Source organism: Nelusetta ayraudi, unplaced genomic scaffold, assembly GCF_046127955.1.
Source record: "Nelusetta ayraudi isolate G7.1 ecotype Tasmania unplaced genomic scaffold, CSIRO-AGI_Nayr_v1 ptg000002l, whole genome shotgun sequence".
Lineage (NCBI taxonomy): Eukaryota > Metazoa > Chordata > Actinopteri > Tetraodontiformes > Monacanthidae > Nelusetta > Nelusetta ayraudi.
In genome coordinates this window covers 12,736,383-12,755,128 of record NW_027466052.1, presented here as the reverse complement: position 1 = coordinate 12,755,128, position 18,746 = coordinate 12,736,383, and the positions used below count along the sequence as shown (strand labels likewise).

General features: G+C 42.2%; 3 protein-coding genes and 2 long non-coding RNA genes across 11 annotated transcripts in view; 3 read left to right on the top strand and 2 right to left on the bottom strand.

Moving 5' to 3' along the window:
- Window positions 1–154: 154 nt before the first annotated feature.
- LOC142887323 (meiosis-specific nuclear structural protein 1-like) lies at window positions 155–3,581 on the bottom strand. Of its 2 annotated transcripts, XM_076024878.1 has the most exons (9): window positions 3,358–3,581; window positions 2,465–2,592; window positions 2,250–2,352; window positions 1,868–2,097; window positions 1,568–1,784; window positions 1,350–1,457; window positions 724–981; window positions 385–510; window positions 155–292 (listed from the first exon to the last, which is right to left on the bottom strand). In XM_076024878.1, exons 1-9 carry the CDS (start codon window positions 3,418–3,420, stop codon window positions 182–184), a joined length of 1,344 nt encoding a protein of 447 aa, XP_075880993.1. In that variant the 5' UTR covers window positions 3,421–3,581; the 3' UTR covers window positions 155–181. The 2 variants fall into 2 exon arrangements, with proteins under 2 accessions (XP_075880993.1, XP_075881001.1); XM_076024886.1 differs by lacking the exon at window positions 3,358–3,581 and having other exon boundaries at window positions 2,250–2,373; window positions 2,465–2,583.
- LOC142887331 (uncharacterized) lies at window positions 1,396–2,449 on the top strand. The gene is made up of 2 exons (XR_012926529.1): window positions 1,396–1,528; window positions 1,678–2,449. It is a non-coding gene; the product is annotated as an uncharacterized LOC142887331 (long non-coding RNA).
- Window positions 3,582–4,348: 767 nt separating the features above from the next.
- On the bottom strand, window positions 4,349–14,578 carry znf280d (zinc finger protein 280D). 3 transcript variants are annotated; one of them, XM_076024849.1, is made up of 18 exons: window positions 14,412–14,578; window positions 13,712–13,836; window positions 13,055–13,182; window positions 12,638–12,834; window positions 12,434–12,533; window positions 12,133–12,351; window positions 11,961–12,035; window positions 11,732–11,844; window positions 10,853–11,037; window positions 8,773–8,930; window positions 8,583–8,683; window positions 8,285–8,431; window positions 8,008–8,142; window positions 7,715–7,917; window positions 7,366–7,506; window positions 7,220–7,279; window positions 7,014–7,129; window positions 4,349–6,101 (listed from the first exon to the last, which is right to left on the bottom strand). In XM_076024849.1, the coding sequence occupies exons 3-18, from the start codon at window positions 13,173–13,175 to the stop codon at window positions 6,058–6,060; spliced, it is 2,115 nt and encodes a 704-aa protein (XP_075880964.1). In that variant the 5' UTR covers window positions 13,176–13,182; window positions 13,712–13,836; window positions 14,412–14,578; the 3' UTR covers window positions 4,349–6,057. The 3 variants fall into 3 exon arrangements, with proteins under 3 accessions (XP_075880964.1, XP_075880973.1, XP_075880955.1); XM_076024858.1 differs by lacking the exon at window positions 13,712–13,836 and having other exon boundaries at window positions 14,399–14,578; XM_076024840.1 differs by lacking the exon at window positions 13,712–13,836.
- Window positions 6,571–7,607, top strand: LOC142887318 (uncharacterized). Its single transcript, XR_012926520.1, has 2 exons — window positions 6,571–6,713; window positions 6,780–7,607. It is a non-coding gene; the product is annotated as an uncharacterized LOC142887318 (long non-coding RNA).
- Window positions 14,579–16,565: 1,987 nt separating the features above from the next.
- Window positions 16,566–18,746, top strand: part of tcf12 (transcription factor 12) — a 52,370-nt gene continuing 50,189 nt past the window's right edge. For 2 of the 4 annotated variants that reach the window (XM_076024810.1, XM_076024802.1), the window contains exons 1-2: window positions 17,677–17,816; window positions 18,102–18,174. In XM_076024810.1, coding sequence (XP_075880925.1) covers window positions 17,745–17,816; window positions 18,102–18,174 — 145 coding nt within the window. In that variant the 5' untranslated portion in view covers window positions 17,677–17,744. Of the gene's footprint in view, window positions 16,876–17,676; window positions 17,817–18,101; window positions 18,175–18,746 lie in introns of those variants that run through there. The other 2 variants (XM_076024821.1, XM_076024827.1) reach the window with 2 other exon arrangements.

Genomic DNA, 18,746 nt, shown 5'->3' with positions numbered 1-18,746 from the left:
TCTGGAACATGCAGGAACCAGTCCGGGGGGGGTGGGGGTGGGGTGCTGTGAGTCTCTCTGGAGCTCCCAGAGGTCAAGATGACCGTGCCGACATCGGGAAGACTAGCCAGAGAATAGAAGTTGCAGCGTTCCCGCCACCAATTGCCACCTGGTTGCGCAGTTTGAAATGAAATGGATGGAACTAGTCACTGGCTCCCCAGTCATCTGCAGAGAGGATGTCTGCCCGACGTGTTTGAAAGCTTCTCTTGAAGTCTTCGTCCAGGTGCTCCAGGTCTTCTTCACGCAGTAAGCCCTGCGAAGGAAAACATCCAACGGTCAAACGCTTCTTTCCTCCGAGACGAGACAAAAACCAGGACGCTGCATTGCACGACTCCCGCCCTGCACCTTGGGGAGGTATCCAAGCAGTTGGGTCGCGTGACGTTTCAGAAGTTTCTGCCTCTCTTCTTCCACAATCCGTCGACGCAGAGCCTCCCTCTGCCGCTCACTCGCTTCTTCCTGGGCCTCCATTTCCTGGAGAGGACAGACTGTCATTGTTATCCCATTTCGAACATATATACAAATTTAACAGTTTGCTACAAGCGCTTGACCCCTTCTGAGTTCACCAAAGCCGTTCAGTGATCTGACATTTTTTCGATAGTGCTTCTTTATTTCCATCATGCAAAGTCCATCATGTTGGCCCCCGCCAGTCATAAAGTTTGCCCACCACTGATCTACCGTCGTTACCATATCAGCCTGATGCTGCTGCTTCCTCTCCTCTATCAGTTTCTCCACCGCTCGTCTGTGCTCAAGTTGCTTCATGCGCCTCTTCTGTGCGTTCATCTGCTCTATGCGGTCGTCCTCTGCAAACTTGGCCAGCATGGTCTCTCTGTAGGCCGCCTCCTCCTCTTTCTCCGCCTCCTTCCGCATCTCTTTAAAGGCCATCTGCTCCCGGTGGGACTGCTGCATCATTAGCCTCTGTCGGATTTTCTTCTCCATCTCCTCCTGCCAGGTGAAGGTAGAAAGATAAAATGTGATACAGGGTGTGTGTTCTGCAGGCGTGTCTCTTGAATTTAAATGATTTAGATGAAATGATCAGAACCAATCATTTTAAATTTCCTAAGGTGGAGGCTGTGTCCCTTTCAGCCATTGTAATGTACTTGTTTTGTTAATATATAGGCTATAATATAGGCTGCATTCAATAACATCCATGTGTTTTTCCAGATCTGGAGTCTACACAGACCCGAGCCACGCTGGCAGCACAGCCAATGGCATCTCACAGCTGCTGCTGTCATATCAATCGCACGATAATCTGAGCAAATCCAAGGTCTGCGGTGTTTCGTAGCATCAGCTCTCAACACAGCCTTACTTACGATCTCTCTCTGCCTCTGGGCCTGCTCCTCTTCCTCGACATAAAGGTCCTCACACACCCGTTCCACCTCTTCACGCCGCTGCCTTTCCTCTTGGAGCTTCCTCGACAGCTGACAAGGGGAAACAGTTGAGTCATTCGCGATGCCAGAACCATTGAAAAGCTACTTTGCCACCGACTGAGGTAAAGCGTGCTTTGTTTTTCAGAAGAAGGTGTCTCAACTGTTTTGTAAAGGTTCTCCTTTGCCACTTCTCTCTCCCTGATCTTCTCTATTTTGGTCTCCTCCATCTGCTGCCGTTGGCTTGCAAACTCCACGATGCGTCTGTTCTCAGCCTCCGTTCGTTCCAGCTCCAAACGTCTCCACTCGGCTTGCTGCCTCACGAATTCTTCAACGTGCTGCTGAGTGGCTCGGACCTTCTCCAGTTTGAGCTGTCGCTTCCTTCAAAGACAGAGCCGGGACTTTTTCAGTAGATCACCAGAAGGACAAAGTTGAGGAAGTAAAAAAAAAGGAGAAGTACTTACATCTGATCCTCCTCATAGATCTTTCTGACAATCTCGTCAACTATGAGCTTCTCTTTGAGGAGCTCCTCGTACGCCTGCTGTTTCTTACGCTCCTTGTCGAGGAGCTGCTGCTCCAGCTCCCTCTGATACTGCATCGTCTCCTCGTGTCTCCTCTCCTCCTGATTCTGCAGCTGCTCCGCCGCTCGCTCGTACTCGCAGTCCGCCTTGCGAGCAAAGTCTGCCTCCTCGCGCTGGTCACAGAAAAAAAAAAAAAAAAAAGACATCTTCAAAATCTCCAAAAGAAATGTTTTTATTTTAGAATGGCTGAAGATTACTTGTGAATATAAAATAAGGAGTTTTTATCCTTTAACGGGCGAAAGTGAAGCAAATATAAAGTACAAACCATTGTTTCCAATTTCATGGCTTCATGCTCGGCAATCTGAGCAGCTCTTTCCTTACTCACGTACGCAGACTTTAGCTTTGCCTCCAACTCTCGGAGCTCTAAGCTGAAAATGATTCAAATGAAGCTTCAGAAGGAAAAGCAGAGGCGCACTGAAAACAATGGTGCCAACAAAGACAATGCTCTGAACCGAGGTAAAGAGGTCACTGGGTTCATACCTGTTTTCTTTAATATACTGCCTCATTTTCTTGTCTCTGTCACTCTCATGGCTGATGCGGGCCAGCTCTTCAGCCATTCTGTCCTCATGCTCAAGCTGCTTTTCTCTTGTTGTTCTTTCTTCTTCTGCCTGCAAGTTAAAGTTGATTATGTGTCGCTGCATCACAGTAATTGCGATAATATAAAAGGGGAAAGCCAGACATTTTCCCTTGGGGTGCCACAGGGTGAGATCATGATTCACACTTGGGTGACAACAGTCAGTAGATAACTAAAATAACCAGATGACTGATGTTATTATTATCATTTTTACTGCAGTTTTTTTTTTTTGTTATTTGTCAAATGTTTTTGCAGTGTGACCTTGTAGCAGTCGGCCTGACATTGTTCCTATGAATTAGAGCAGTATCTTTCGACCACTGTGCCACGGCACACTAGTGCAATGTGAGATAATGTTTGCCGTGACAAATTATCCAATTTAACTTAATTGCTCCAAAAAAAAGAATAGTATTCCATCATGGAGTGACTGTGCTTTAAAAGGAATGTGGGCCTGTTTTCCTCCCAGGATATCAGCTTTGTGTGCATCTAAACAGTCCCAGGTTTCACACCGAGTGAGGATAAATAGATTAAGAGACCATATTGTCATTATTGGGCTAAAAAGCGTCATTTAAAAAAAAATAATAATAATAATTTTGGTTTGTGGCGCGCCGTCTTTGAAAATGTAAAAATTGTGCCGTGGCTGGAAAAAGTTTGAAAAACACAGAATTAGAGCGCAGCAAAATTTTTACCAATGTTAATGCCCTACTAAATTTCCTCTTTGAGTTTCTTGTGTCCAAGAAACAAAAAATAATACTAATACTAATAATAATAATAATAAAAAAGCCTCTAGCTCGGAGCCTACCTGGAGGATGGAGCTCTCCACCTGCCTGGCCTCGGCCTCCTCCTGCAGCCGCCTGTGCTGCATCCTCTTCTCCAGGTTCTCCTCTTCGATCAGACGGGCCTTCAGCTGTCGGTCTCTGTCCAGCCGCCGGGCCGCCTCCTGCTGCCGCTGCTCCTCCTCCCTCTGCCGGTGGAACACCGTCACCCCGTGCCGCTGCTGGTGCGACCAACTTCGACTCTGTTAATAAACAAAATGAATGGAACAGAGCGAGGTTGCAGGACGTCGTCGCTGCCACTCGGTCGAAACGAGGACCACCAGTCAAACTTTCTAACTCTCCTCTCTTTACCATGTTCGAGGTGTTTTTTTGGTTTTTTTCTTCCTCCGTTTGGTTGACGAAACTCCCCCCGACTCGATAGTCCGAATACAGTTTTGTCTTTTTTTTTTTTTTTTTTTTTTTTGCTCGTTTTGGGTTGTATAAATACGTGTTGTATAGATATACAGAGATACAGATAACGCGCCTGCTTCAACCTGACGAAGGCCTGTTGCATCAACTGGCGTTTGGTTTGGTTTGTCGTCGTCCTGGAGACGCTGCGTGTGATTCGCTCAGCCAATGAAAACGCGTCAACCATGACGTAGGAAACCAGAAAGCACACACACACACACACACACACACACACACACACACACACACACACACACACACACACACACACACACACACACACACACACACACTTTCTTAAATTGAAAAAAAATAAATAAATAATAATAATAATAAAAATCCCATGGCCACCAACCAAAAACACAATAAATTTACATTTTTTTTTAGCCTCAAAATGACACTAATAATAATTTATTTATACTTGCCCACAAAGCTGATATCCTGGGAGGAAAGCAGGTTTACATGCCTTTTAAAGCACAGCCACTCGACCATGGATTATTGAAAAACACCGACCTAACCAACAATTTCCAGTGAGCTCAGCGTAATTAACGTCCACAGACTAAACAGTCCTTGTAGTAAAGATTTATTTACATCAAGTGACATGAAAATGGAGATCGTAGCCAGATCTGCGGCGAACATGTCCCAGGAGTAGCACAATAGTGTTCTAAACAAAGAGCCACGTAGAGGCTTGCTGTACATACATTGTCAATCTAAAAAATACAAAGGTAAACCAGAAACATTGAGAGATTCCTCAAACCCAAAGAGTTTACCACCCCCCCACCCCCCCAACATAAAAAGCTCACACATTGACAAGCAGCAGAGACAAAAGGGTCAAAAGTGTGTTGCTTTAGTGTGTCGCTGGGAATTTCTGCAAACAGTTCCATGAAAAGTTTACTCTGACAGGATGCTACTTACAACAGGTAGAGGACAATATTATCTACTTTATTACAGTATTTTACTCACTCGCCATATAGTAGTTTCCATGCACGCTTCGTACACACACCTGACATTCTTTGTCCCGTTTTTTGTGTTCTACAACATGGTTGCCGTTTGTTGTTCTCAATGGTTTAAAAGCATCTCTCAAGCATCCACCAACATAAATATATTCAGCACTCTTCAAACCGAACTATCTGCAATATATTTCAAACAAATCTGAAACCATTAGGAATAATACAGCAATATTGTACAAGGTAAACGTTTCTTTTGTTCTTTCAAAAAAAAAGAAATAATAATTATACAACAAAAAAAGACAAGTTTAACAAAAATGGTCTCAGCTGGAGAATGGATTCCGTCTATCCATCCATCCATCGTTTTTCCAATAGCCGCTTCCTTCAGCACTCAAGGTCGCAGGTGGGGGTCTGCTGGAGTGGATCCCAGCTGTCGTGGGGCGAAGGCAGGATGACACCCTGGATAAGTCGCCAGTTTGTCGCAGGGCCACATAGAAAGACACACACACACACACACACACACACACACACACACACACACACACACACACACACACTACAATCCTACATACGTTCCTCATTCGACTCATACAACAATAAAATGCAGATCCTTCAAGTGTGTGACGACCAAATAAAACAGGAAGTTGAGAGAAATACTGCAATCTCAACACAACAGAAAATGTGTATTTTATACAAAGGTAAGACACTTGCAACGATAGAAATCAAAGCAAGAGTGACCTTTGACTCCACAAATAGGTTAAAGAAAGTTGCAGTGAGCTAAAAACAAAACAAAACAAAACAAAACAAAAAAACAGAAAAAAAAAAAATAAATGAAAGCGAAAAAACTACAGCTGAAACTAGAAAACAGGCCCTTAACAGAGTGCAGGTACGGGCAGCCGAAAGCATCTTGAATATTTATAAATGACACAGTGTTGGTGGCTGGACGATGTTGCAGTAATGTTCCAATCCTTGACGGCCGGATCTTTCCTCATGTCTCATGTGCACTTACTGTGTTATTAATGAACATTCTCTCTGTGTTTTAGAAGAAACTTTCGGAGGGTTGCTCTTTGACCTTGATGGACCCGGATACTTTTCCCGATGAAACCCCAAGATCCCGAACCTCCTCCAATGTGTCGGATGACGACGGAGCTGTGGACAGCCTTTGTCCTCCAAAAGTGACGCCACTTTCTGTTGCCTGCTCCTCTCTTGGAGACACCGACTCTGGTTCGAGCTGTTGGGAGATGGTCAGTGGCTCCGCTAGCACCTCCGCATGTGGTGCATTGTGTCACGTTCAGGTCCACCTCCTTCCATTTTTGACTTTTGGCGCCAACATCAAGAGGGACAAAGCTTTTTCTGGCTGCCCTGAAGGGTGTTGTCTGTGAAGAGAAGCGGAAGGCATCGCTGTAAATCTTGAGCGTGAAACTACAAGCGACATGACTGCAGTCTGGCTGTCACATCTAGACAAGGAAATGTGAAGCCAGCCAGACAATTGCTGGGAAACTGTTTTGTACGGAAAAGGATTAGGGCCACAAGAAGAGAGAGAGAGAGAGAAAAAAAAAAAATGAAGGCGTGATTTTTTTTTTTTTCAAATTTCCAATCCGAGAAGAAAGTCGAAATTTCAAGGTTTTCACTTCATTTGCATTGACTTTATTCATGAAATTTCTACTTTATCCACGAAATTTCATCTTTTTTTTTTAACGTCCACTTTATTCACGAAATTTCAACTTCACTTATGAAATTTCATCTTTTTTTCACGTCAACTTTATTTGCGAAATCTCGTCTTTTTTCACAAAATTTTGACCTTTATCATGAAATTTCAACTTAACTGAAATTTTAAAATGAAAACTTAAATAAAAATCTCCTGCCTGTAATACTTTCTCTTCTTGCGGCCCTAATTCTCTTTCGTAGTTTTAAGTTCTGTGTGGCAAGTTGTTGCTATTTATTGCACCAATAAGACTGATTTGCTCTAATACGACACAACTCCATTAGTTTTAAAATTACCTAGAGAAGGAAATCAGGGTGTGGTGACGAGCACATGTGAAGATGAGCTGGAGCCATCGTGTAAATAATAAGCGCCCGTTTGCTTTGTTGTTTGGTTGTCTACACTACGTTCTGTACATTGGTTGAAAATTTTACCGACACGTTAACGTAACGTTAATGTGCTCATGAGTTTCTACTCACACTCGCTCATTGGTTTTCCCATCTGTCTGGGTTTCTTACAAAAACGACAAGAGACAAGCTGTTTGGAGAGACGTCCTGGACAGGACAGCAGCAACAGAGGAGCGTACCTTTCTGCTGTATCACCCTGCATATGTGATTTGGTCTGTCGGTCAAATGTTTGGACATCAGGTCACCACCAGATGAGTCGACAAGCAGGTCACAGTTGAGGCAAACCAATGTGAATCTGTGGGGAGGAGGGGGGGGAGGGTCCTACTGTCATGCTCTTTCCAAACAAAACCAATCATCGATTGGATAAATTGTGACATTTACTTACTTTAATGAGGTGGGGTTTCTGTTGAATTCATGCTTTGGAATTTTTCTCGTACTGTGAAATCTGAGAATGACACATTTGGCCACAGGATAAATATTGTGGAACTACTTTTCAACGCCATCAATGCTGACCACCTCCCTTTTCCTCACCTTATCATGTGGTTACCAATGGAAACTTTGCAGCTCGTGCGATACTTGCACGCGCCACACGCTGCAACCATTGGGAAATGGGAAAAGAAGTGGTCGACTTTGGAGAAGCACTCGATACAGGTGTGACAGCCGCCGTTGGTGCTGCAAAAGAATGAAGCACACACACGAACACTGTCACGCACAAGGCAAAGGGGCCGTCCTGAAAAACTTTAAAATGAATAAAAATAACAGAAGCAATTTCACCAACGTGTTGCTTATTGTTTATTTCTACTTGGGAGTTGGAGAAGAATTGCTAAGGCTAAATGAAGTCGCATCTGTTACTTTGAAGGGAAAAGTGTCAGTGTTCAACCTGAGATTGCTGAGCGCCAGGTTGTGCTTTATGTTGGGTCTGCGCAGCTTCTTGCCCGCCAGCGCTGTCTTGGTTCTTTTAGCAGCGACGTCAGATTTAGACTTGGACTGCTTAGTGAAACACTCGGGTTTCACGGTGATGCACTGTTTCGGGGAGTCTGGCTGCGCCGGTGACCTTCCTGAGAGCGAAGCTCGGATGGTCACCTGGGAAGAAGACATTGTGAGCCCATGTTATTCATCTCTGATGCTTCAAGAAGAACGGAAGCATTGTGCTTCAAGTGGGAATTCTCAAACCTTTGTTCCTGGAAGAAGGCCCTCTAGAGCTTTCGGTTTCTTAAAAGTCCTGTGAACCTGGGTCCTGTGTTCAACCTTCTCTTTGAAGGAGAGGAAATTCAGTCTGCATTTCCCACAGCGATGGATCCCCTTCCTCTGTTAGGGAGGAAAAATAAATCAATCAGAAAAAAAGATTTTTAAAATGTGCAAATAGGGGGGTAGTTGCTGAGCTCTATCACTTGAACTTCACTTCAATGATGCCAAAAGCCTTGCGAAAGAAAAGGTTACAGCAACGCACCTGGTGTTTCATGTAATGCTGCATATACATGTGACCACTTTTCAGAACCTTCAGGCAGAAGGGACACAGCAACTCTTTTGAGTTTTCATGGACTGTCCTGAAGTGAGCCTCCACATCTGAGAAGAAGGAGGATCGGTAATTGCAGACCTATGGAATGAGTGAAATAAAGAGTTTTGAGTGGATGCTTTCTTTCTTTAGAAAACAAATGAATGAATGAATGAATGAATGAATGAATGAATGAATGAAATAAGCAGAGACGAAAAGGAGTTGAACCATGAGTCAGAGTGGAAATACAGACCTGGCACACATAAGGCATCTCCCCTGGTTTGTGGGATTCCTTCATGTGTTCCAAAAGAACTTGCTCGGATGCAAATGCAAGTTCACAGATCTTACAAGTGGCTGAAATAATATATATATAAAAAAAAAGAGTCACATCTGGTGTTGAACAAACAGCATTTTTACTCCCAAGGGGCCAGTTTGGGTCATACTTGAGGATTCGATGGGGCTGTGGGCACTCTCGATGTGGCACTGCAGCTGGAACGGAGTCAAATATTTGCGGTAGCAATGATGGCAAGTGGTGTGGCTGTCCCAGCTCTCACTGTTCTGCTTCTCCAGCTCCAGGTGGTGCTTCATGTGGTTCATGAACCTGCAGAGACGGTACACACGCGCGTGCACACAAACGCAGAAACATCTTTCAAAAACAAAATGGAGGAGACCAAGATAATTGGTTGACTAAAAATATCACAATAATAATAATATAGATTTCATTGCTTCATTTATTTTAGAACCAAGTGTAAGATCTGGGTTTAAGTGAGGAGGTCTTTTCTCAAGGCAATGAAATCTCACAGTCAGAGTGGAAAGCGCTCTAGGCCAGTCTGGAGCGGTCTTATGAGAAGTTAAACCTATTGCCAAGTCATTGGCTTTGTCATCAACAGCCACAAAAGCTGAGCATCAAACGGCAAAAAATGTTCAGTATTCTTTTATAAACCAGCAGAACTTTAACAAACCCTGTTAGTTGTTGGGTACTTTGAAACAGAGGTTATATCGCCCTCTAGTGGCCATGTTTTACAACACTTTGTTGGAGCCCTACTGACTGAGACCATGGGTCATGGTATGTCTTATGAGGGATAGGTGCGAGGAGGAGGAGTGCACTATTGTGTGAAGGATTACAGCTATGAAAAAAAGAAGGCGGTAAAATGTTGATATTTCTGTTGCATTTGCACATTTTGGACCTTTTTCTTTCCCAAATGTGTTTATAAAAAAACATCACACCATAATGTTCTTTAAAAAAAAAGAATAATTTCCACAATAATCTGTTTCAGAAAAAGTGACACAATTAAAAGGGAAAGTATTGGCCTAACTGTACAACTATTAGTGAAAACCATTTTTTTGAGAATGGGAAATTTGTTATGAGGTTAAAAAATAAATGTGTTTCCTACAGTAGGACGTCCAAACGAACGCACATGTTTTACAGACAAGAACAAAAAAGACAACATAAACACAATGCCTATTTTAAAAATGAATTAATCTGATAGTCACAGCAGCAGGGTGACCAACCACGGTTCACATCCCAGGGGTTCTAAAGATAAATGAAGCACTCTTACGGCTCACTTCTCAGCACACGTTTTTAATAGCTGTTATAATACAGCAATTACACCGATTCCCCCTTTGCTTAATAATGACGTGCTGCGGCCGTAGACAGCCGCTCCACAGCTACCTGCCACCGCTGCCCTAACCAGGCTCAGCACATTTTTCAGGCTGAGCGTTCTGCTGCCTCAGCTCCCCTAATAGAAAATTTCATGTGGACGACCCTTGACCGTGACTGAGAGGGCGCAGTCGGTGGACAAATGTGTTTCCCCATTAAAAGCCGCTTACAGAGGCTTTTTTTCACCCCATGTTGTGAAGCAATGTTATTCAATCAAAGGAAGGAGTGGCGCCTGAGCCTAAACTAGTCATTTTTCATCTTTAGGCTCCTGAGGGAAAGTACATGGATGCTGTCATCCGTCTGAGAGGAAGACTGCAGTGAGAGCCAGTGAAGGTGTCCACTCTTACTTTGTTCTCAAAGATTTTGGATGCGGGTACCAAATAGACAGTCAGATGAAACAAACTGGCTTGGTGCAACTTTGCAATAATTGTGCAAAGACTTTTGTCAGGTCAATACAATGAAAATCTAGTTTAATTTAATATGAACAGAAAATCAACACATTCACACAACTGAGATGTTAAAATCAGTGGTTGTAGATGGAAACAATATTAATTTGTTTAAGGGTTTTTAACCAAAACTATTTGCAGGTGAAGGGGGAAAGGGGCACAAGACTGAACCTGTGGCATTTTAATTTGTGATTTTTTTTTTTCGTTTAACGTTCTTATATAAAGGTCTGTAAAATCACATATCTGGACTACATTACTACAACATTACTTACTACTACTACTACTGCTACAACAAACTCTTTGTGGACACATTCGAATTTAAATGTGAAAACACAAAAATGCCATTTTCAGGCCATCAGAGCCCTTCAAATGTTAGACCTTGAGACAGTTAGAGATGGCCAAAACATGCCCTCCTACCTGATGTTGTTCTTGAGAATTTTCAAACAGCTCTGGCACTTGAAGGTGGTGTTGGTCTTCTCAATCGTCACGTTGCTGTCTCCCTCAAACTGGCCGTAGTAGAACTCTGACACCAGCATGATGCGCTTCTTCTCACTGTTCTCCACAGCAGGAGGACTTTTTTTGTCCACATTCACGAAGCAAGTCTGACAAAATAAAGAAGCAAGACTGAGTTACGTACATGTCTTCATTTTCCAAGCAACCTTTGCCACGTTTCTTTAATTGCACCAATTGGACTTCTGTTGAACCGAACCTGCTTAAGTCTTCACACCTGTTATACTGTTGTACTCTGACAGCGTACGTTTTTAAACAAATGTATCAAAAATAATGACACATAAAGCATTTATCTGTGACATAGTTGTTATATTTTCCAACGTAAAATATCATTGCTATATTAAATCAGGATTTAAAGCTTATATGCAATGTTTATCAAATACCTTAAACACAGATTTCTTAAAACTGAAATATTGAATTAATATGCCGTAAATAACACAGTTGATAAGTGAAAGAATGTTACAATTCAATAAAAACGCTAGTACTGACAGGGGCTGTAATTCACTAATTACTGCCGTCCAGTACGCATTCACTTTGGTGAATGCGTACTTGTTTATCGTTCAATAAACAAGCTTGTTTCATGATTTTCCGACATGCGAAAAAAATGTATTATGTACTGGCATCATAGGCAGAAGATTAATTAACAAATAAGCGTTTAATTCAAAACATAACTATAAAAAAAATATCTGTCCTCCTCAATGTTATTTGTAAACTCCTCTCAGCGGTGCGTGGTGATTCAGCGACGCCGGAGTGCTACTCAAAAAAGATTCCAAAAATCTTGCTCACCACCATATGACAATTCAGTTGCTCTCGTGTAACAAACAGTTCTCGACACCGAGAGCACTTCATCTTTGTGATGCCATTTTCTGGGTGGACTTTCTTAGGTGAGCTCTTTGACTCTGCAGAAAAAAATGTCACAGGTTACCATTTCAAAGTCATCAGAATTTGTGAGACATCGACATTGACCTAAAAAGAGTTCTCCCGTGTTAAATTGGATCAGAAAGCTCAAACTTACCCGAATCCAGCTTGATTTTTTTCGTTGCATTGTCTGCTTGATTTGGTCGGAGTTCCCGCTTGGCTACATTTTGATCTATATATATTAAAGAAATGCATTTACAGGTGAGTTACTTCTACCTGATTCATTTGCATGTCAATGAAAATGAAAATATCCCATTTTCAAAAATTACCCTTTTTAGGGCTACTGCCAATTACAGCCAGAGAAGCAGCTTGAGGGGTTTGTGGGTTGGGGCGTTTCGGTTCTTTTTGACTGGGCTGCGATGAATACAGAGCAGGACTTTGAACATTAGACAGTGTCACAACGTTGTTGCTGATCTGCTGGACCTGAGGCCTGTGGACAACTCCAGGTAACATTGTGGACGCATGCTGGAAACACTGCTGTTGTCCAGCTGGAAGACAGAATAAACCATTACACCTACTTTTATTACGAAAAGGATAAAGTAATGAGATGTAGATGTCGCTTAGATTCACCTTGTACAATTGCAAATGAAGTCCCGGCAGGGTAATGCGACCCAAAAGATGCAAATAAGCCGTGATTGGTTGTTAACTGTGGGGATGTGACTATGAAGCCCTGGTGGGGAAACAAAAACCAATAACATAAATAATAACATAACACACCTTTACGCACACATGGCAGATCACAATTGGCAAAAACTATTCCCTTGCAAATAATACCTGATTATTGACGATAACAGGCTGTGGAGTCACTGTGGTGAGGGTAGGTGCTGCTGTACTTGCAGGGAAATTCAAAGGCAGCATAATTGGTGATGACATGAGGGCAGGCTGAGAAGCTGGAGACTTTGCTTCTTTCTTTTTTGGATTGGTCGTCTGAGGCAGTGCAGGGTTCGACTTGTCATCCTTTTGAGTTTTGGCTGTAAGAACACACAGACATATAATAAAAAGGTTTGTCACTCAAAGAGGTTACATTAAGTAAATTCCTAATAGACTGTATTGCAAATTGCTGAAGCCAACAAAAGCACAGATAGCGCACGCCTGAATGAATAATTCAGATTGTTATTAAGTTACAAAACACTCACTCACAAATTATATTAAGAGTTAAAGCAGATAAATGTGTGATATATAACAACTTACATAGGACACCAACAAAGATGGGTTCATCATCATCATCGTCGTCAATCAAGTTCACTTGAGGAACCTGTTTCTGCCACGGCTCCAGCTCCTCTTCTACACATTCCATAAATAGCTCAGACATGGTGGACCTGCAGTAGCGATAATGATACTTAAAAGACAATATTTGACAAAACTCAATTTATTGACTGTTTGCTGTCATCTCAAATTTTTTTATTTTATTTTTATTTTTAAATTGATTTGTTGACATTACAAGCTGCACGAAATATGCACTTTAAAATGAGTGGGCCCCCTAAGTCAGTAAGTAAGCAACATTAACTTGTAGAGCGCGTACATAGCGAAACTCACAATGCGCTGTACAGGATTAGAAGGTAGACAAGGAATGCAACCATACATACAATAACAAGGTGATTCCAGCTATGCATTGGCCTTGAAAGCAACTCGTAATCCAGCATTATCAGTTCATAACGCAGTTAATGTACAAGTCAAACTCGTACCATTGTTTTGGAGTTATCACACAGTGTATTTGATTAGTTTTGAGGGAGGGAGACCTGAATTGTTCACATCTTGTTTGCTGAGCAGCTTGTCTCCCCACCCCATCTCAAAACAACAAGCACAGAGAGTGAATACTGTGTGTGACATGTATCGGAATGTACCAACCCATGTGATGATATCGATTAAAGCAAAAAATGTCGATCTATCCCAATTTAAACCTCAAGCTAGCTCTAAGTCATCCTTCTACTTCCATCCTGAAGAAGAACACAGCGAGAACAAGCTGCGCACAGCTAGCACAAGACATTTATCCAGTCAATGAACAAATGTGTGTCAGAACCAAAACTACACACACATTTCTATCATCAAAGTGAAACTTTTAATGGAGTAACTGAGTTTATAAATGTGTTGTTGGGTCATTCCCCCCGTGAAGCTAACATGAACGTTGTTGAACTCGAATGCAAGCGTTACATTTACCGACAACCATAAGATTCGTTGCAAACAGCGAACACGAATGGATTTAATGTTGGCTTTGATGAGACTGATATCTCAATGCGAACCATGTAAATTCTATTTTTTTTATTTTATTATTAAAGCATGAAAGCTAACTAATGCTAACTAGCAATCATGTTTGCTTTCCACCGCTCCAACAGATAATCTACAATAGAATGTAAGAGTAACAGATCAAATGCGTGGTTTACAGACCAAGTGTGTTTCTAATTCGTCTTTAATCTGGCGTTAAATTAAAGGGCTCATCGTGCTCGATCAATGCATCACAACATTAGCCAGGTTAGTTAGCATGTTCACGTTATCTGCACGTTACGACAAAGACTACACAAAATCTGATGTTAGTACAGAATCCGCCTACCTCTGATACCCTCGCAGCTAGTCTCAGGATATCAGTAAAACGGTGATTTAATCTCAGGGCGTTTGAGTTTAGGCAAAATATGACCATTTCAAAGTGCAAGAAGAAAAAAAAAAAAAAATCCAGACCAACAAGGCGGCGGAAACGTTTGACTGTCTGCACCAATCAGAGGAGACTTCCTTTTGCGAGTCTGCCATACTTCCGGATTTGCTGCAGTCGATTCAGATTGCCGATCATGGTCGTCGTTTATTACTTATTTTCTTAACACGACGTTCAGATAAAGACAGCAAACATGGCTTAAATAATATATATATGTATATATATTAAAAAGAAATAATTGAGGTTTTCGTAATCGATTTAGTAACAACACGAATCGTATAAATACCATAAAATGTGACAATCATAATACATAATTGTTAAAAATAGAGAGAAAGAGTGCGGGAGAGAAAGAGACTGAGAGAGAAAGAAGAGAGAGAGAACTATTTGAACTATTTATCATCTGTTTTTGTAAATCCTCTTAAAATATTGGAAATATATATTCCACTGATAAAGTGTGGAAACGTCATCGTCTGTACAGTCTATACTGAGTCCAACATCTGGCAACATCTGGTTTGCATGATGTGAGTTTTGTCCAACAGGTGGCAGTCTATAATAAATAATGTGAGGAAAGATCGAGATATCCTTTTTTTTTTTTTGTACAGTGAACATTTGTGACGCAAATGTACAAGTAAAACATTTTTAGGGCACAAAACAAATACGCCCATAGAAGCTCAGAAGCATATTTATCTTAAGAATAAATCAGCTCCCTAATGCTGATTTTCAAACTGTCCTTGTTTAGCGTTTCCATTCATCTGAGTTCCTCACATTCGAATGCTACACTTTGAACAAGTGGACGTGAACGATAAAGCCGTTGTGAAAGTTAAGATTGACGCACATCGAGCTTCCCACGGCTGTAAAGTGACGTTACATTACCGTTTCCGAGAGGTTTCATTCCTTTGAGAATTGAGTTATATTGATTTCGGTTTCAGTCACTAACAGTCTCCTTTATTTCTTAAAAAAAATATTCAAATGATGTATGAGTAAGAAAATTCCTACTGAGTACACAAAAACGGCCAAATCATTCTTCCTTTTGTAATTAAATCTGCCAGTTGAACTTCTGTCTCCCTCCCCTGGAAGTGACAGTTATTACACAAACACTGTTCAGACACGTCAGAGTCCACGATGACATAGTTTCAAACGTGTTTTAAGTTGTTTTAGCATGCTAACTTGTTGCCTTCTTATTCTGTAATAAAAAAACAAACAAACAAAAAAAATCAATCATTATTTTCAAAGTATGATAAAAAAAACAAACAATTATTGATTTGTTTTCAATTATATCAAACTTTCTGACCTTGCTGTCTTACAGCTGAATTTTCTAGATAGTCTCCTCCAGAACATCAAACAAATCATCACAAAAAGTAAACTATATAGCACATGAGAATATAGTGAGATAAAGCCTGCCAAATTCCAGAAGTCTTGTTAGAATGACAGACAGCAATGGGTGATCTGACGCAATGGGTCTTTCAGTGGAAAAAAGACATCTAATGAATACATGGTGAAGTCACACTGGGTTGCGGGAGTTGTTCTGTCCATTAAAAACTGCAACATAAGACTAAGTGACTGACTTGGAGGAACTAGACCAGGAGTGGGCAAACTCTTTGACTGGTGGGCCAATGGATTCTAAGATTTGATGGAGGGGCCGGAGATGAACAAAAGCCTTACCTTACCACATAATAGTACGTGTCCTTGAAGCCCCTCTGTATTTAGTTCTTTACTGAAATGTCTCTTGAAACACTGAAAGAATTTATGAAATACAGCTATTTATGACTTACAATTAATATAATGTCTTCAAATTCGATGGGCCATATTAAGAAAGCTTCACGGGCCGCCTATGGCCCCCCGGGCCGTAGTTTGCCCATGCCCGAACTACAAATTTGAGAGCTCATATTTCATTTGCGCTCGTCTCATACACCGGCTCTGGGCAATACTGGGGGTGAGGTTTTTTTTTTTTTTTTAGTAATTACTTAGCGACTTTAGTGTCGCAAAACACTCGTGCAGCTTGGCTGTTGGGGCGTTCGAACGTGAACACGAGGAGCCATTAGTCCTTAAACGCCGGCTCCGTGCTCCGCGCTCCGCTCCGCAACTCCTCGCCGTCTCCCCGTCGCACCTCCCGCTGAGTGGGACCATCATGTCACTGCGCTTGGCGGAGGGATACAATAACTAATGTCATCGTGGTGCTGAGGCTCTCGCAAAAGCAAAAAATGTCTGCCTAAGGGAAACTCGTAACTGGTGTATTGAGGATATTTTCCCAGGTATTGCCGATTCAGCCAATGCTTTTTTTGTTTTTTTTTTAACCGCTTAGGGGGCGCGTTGCAAGGCAGCGAGTGTTGACCAGATCACCCTAGTGTGGATTCTAATCGGAGAAAAGGTAATTCATCAGAGGGAGTTTGCCCTTAATGTTTTTTCCGGACCTGTGAAAGAAGTTGGGAGTTGGAGTGAGACCATCATTGCGTTGTGCTTCTGTGGAGCTTGTTTGGGATTGAGTGTCATTCGCAGTCATTTCTGTCTGTGCCGTTTGACTTGGACCGGTGTGCAATGTGTTCTTCCCTCTTCGGAACGGCTTGTTTGGTTGCACTTGCTGGGACCGCTGTAGCCGGTCGGGCTCGTTAGCTCTCCTCATTCCCTGTGAATGAGGACTATATTAACTGCAGCTAGCCTTAACCGCCTAGCCCAGTGGGGGTGAAGTACCCCGGCTAACGATTAAATCACTCATGTGCTCGAGGAACCTGCCTCTCAAATCTCTGACATCTACACGACAGCGGGGCATGTAATTAGCGAAAGGCAAGCGACGCTCTCGCCGGTAATAAAGGCTGTCACTACAGGAGAGAGGGAAAGAAAATAAATAAATAAATAAATAAATAATCATGTTGCTGTAATCATGCGATGGTGTTGGTTTCCAACGTTCACGCAGAGCGCTTCCATCTTATCCCCCCCCCCCCCCCATTCCTATCAATGCATTGATGTCAAACAGTAAATTCGGGCGATGTGATTGTTTGAGCGATCTGATCAATGGTGTCGACGCAGAGCTGTCAGTCAGCGCGTCCGCGCGCTTGAGCGACGGAGCCAACTTTCCTCGTGCAGCGGCGATGGTCTTGATTATTCAGCATCCATAAACAAATACCTGTCGCGGGGCACCGGTCGTTCTCCCATTGCGATCGACCCGTCCTCTCCGCTGAATAAAGCGGCACACATGTAACCTGGCTGGACTGTTCCCTTCAGGTTCTCTAGATCGCCAGGATGAATCCTCAGCAGCGGATTGCCGCTCTCGGAACAGACAAGGAATTAAGTGACCTGCTGGATTTCAGTGCGGTACGGTTATCATAATCATCATCATCATCATCATCATCATCATCATCATAGTCATTATTATGTACTCATTTTTGCGATGCAACTGTCGAGGCTTGTGTTCGATGAGCGAGAGGGCGATAGAGCATAACTGTTTGATCGCCTCATGTCACATTAGTAAGATGTTACGCACTGTTTGTGGCTTTTGAGCTTCTTTGAGAACAACTTTAAATGAATGATTATTTAAGTGGTTGCTCATTTCTCACGCCATTGAGACTAATTGTGCATTTCCTGCATCCCCCTTTTCAGATGTTCTCTCCACCTGTTGGCGGAGGGAAAAACAGGCCCACCACTCTCGGAAGCAGTCAGTTCAGTGCATCAGGTAGGATCTCATCTTTCACAACTGTTTTGTGGCAAACAATGAAGTGCGGTCCTCCTAGGTTTGGGTACGTTGGTTGTGCCTTCTAGTACCCTCCACCGGAAGGACTGCACTGTTAGGGTCTGCTGCCGGAAACACGAGCTGTCTGCACAGAATCACAGCACTGTGGTAAAAATAAAGCAAAGTATGCCATAGGCGTTCAACATTTGTACATGCATTTTATTTTATTTTTTTAGATCAATGCCTTGTACAGTAAACATTTTCAATTTAAGATTTTAATGAATCCTAAATGTTTTTGAATGAATTAATCTGGTGTTTCTTTCACATGCAAAGTGTGTTATCATTATGCTAAAGTGATATTTTTATGCAAATTATTTCATCTGGGTTTGTGATTTTGTAGTTATTTGTTATTTGTTGTTCGGTTTCATCGCTTAGTCAAATAGACATGCACACATGCACGCACGAAAACACACACACACACACACACACACACACACACACACACACACAAACACACACACACACACACACACACACACATCTTTTAAAAATAATACTAATTCATTTATTTTTTT

Bases quoted from the DNA above. Each gene is read 5' to 3' on its own strand.
- LOC142887323 (XM_076024878.1), bottom strand. From the start codon at position 3,420: ATGCAGCACAGGCGGCTGCAGGAGGAGGCCGAGGCCAGGCAGGTGGAG. The intron at 982-1,349 runs GTAAGTAAGGCT...TTCACCTGGCAG, and splicing joins CCCAGAGGCAGAGAGAGATC to GAGGAGATGGAGAAGAAAAT. The intron at 511-723 runs GTAACGACGGTA...TGTCCTCTCCAG, and splicing joins AGCAGCATCAGGCTGATATG to GAAATGGAGGCCCAGGAAGA.
- znf280d (XM_076024858.1), bottom strand. From the start codon at position 13,175: ATGTCTGAGCTATTTATGGAATGTGTAGAAGAGGAGCTGGAGCCGTGG. The intron at 12,534-12,637 runs GTATTATTTGCA...TTTCCCCACCAG, and splicing joins CTGTTATCGTCAATAATCAG to GGCTTCATAGTCACATCCCC. The intron at 11,845-11,960 runs GTAAGTTTGAGC...TTTTTTCTGCAG, and splicing joins AAAAATCAAGCTGGATTCGG to AGTCAAAGAGCTCACCTAAG.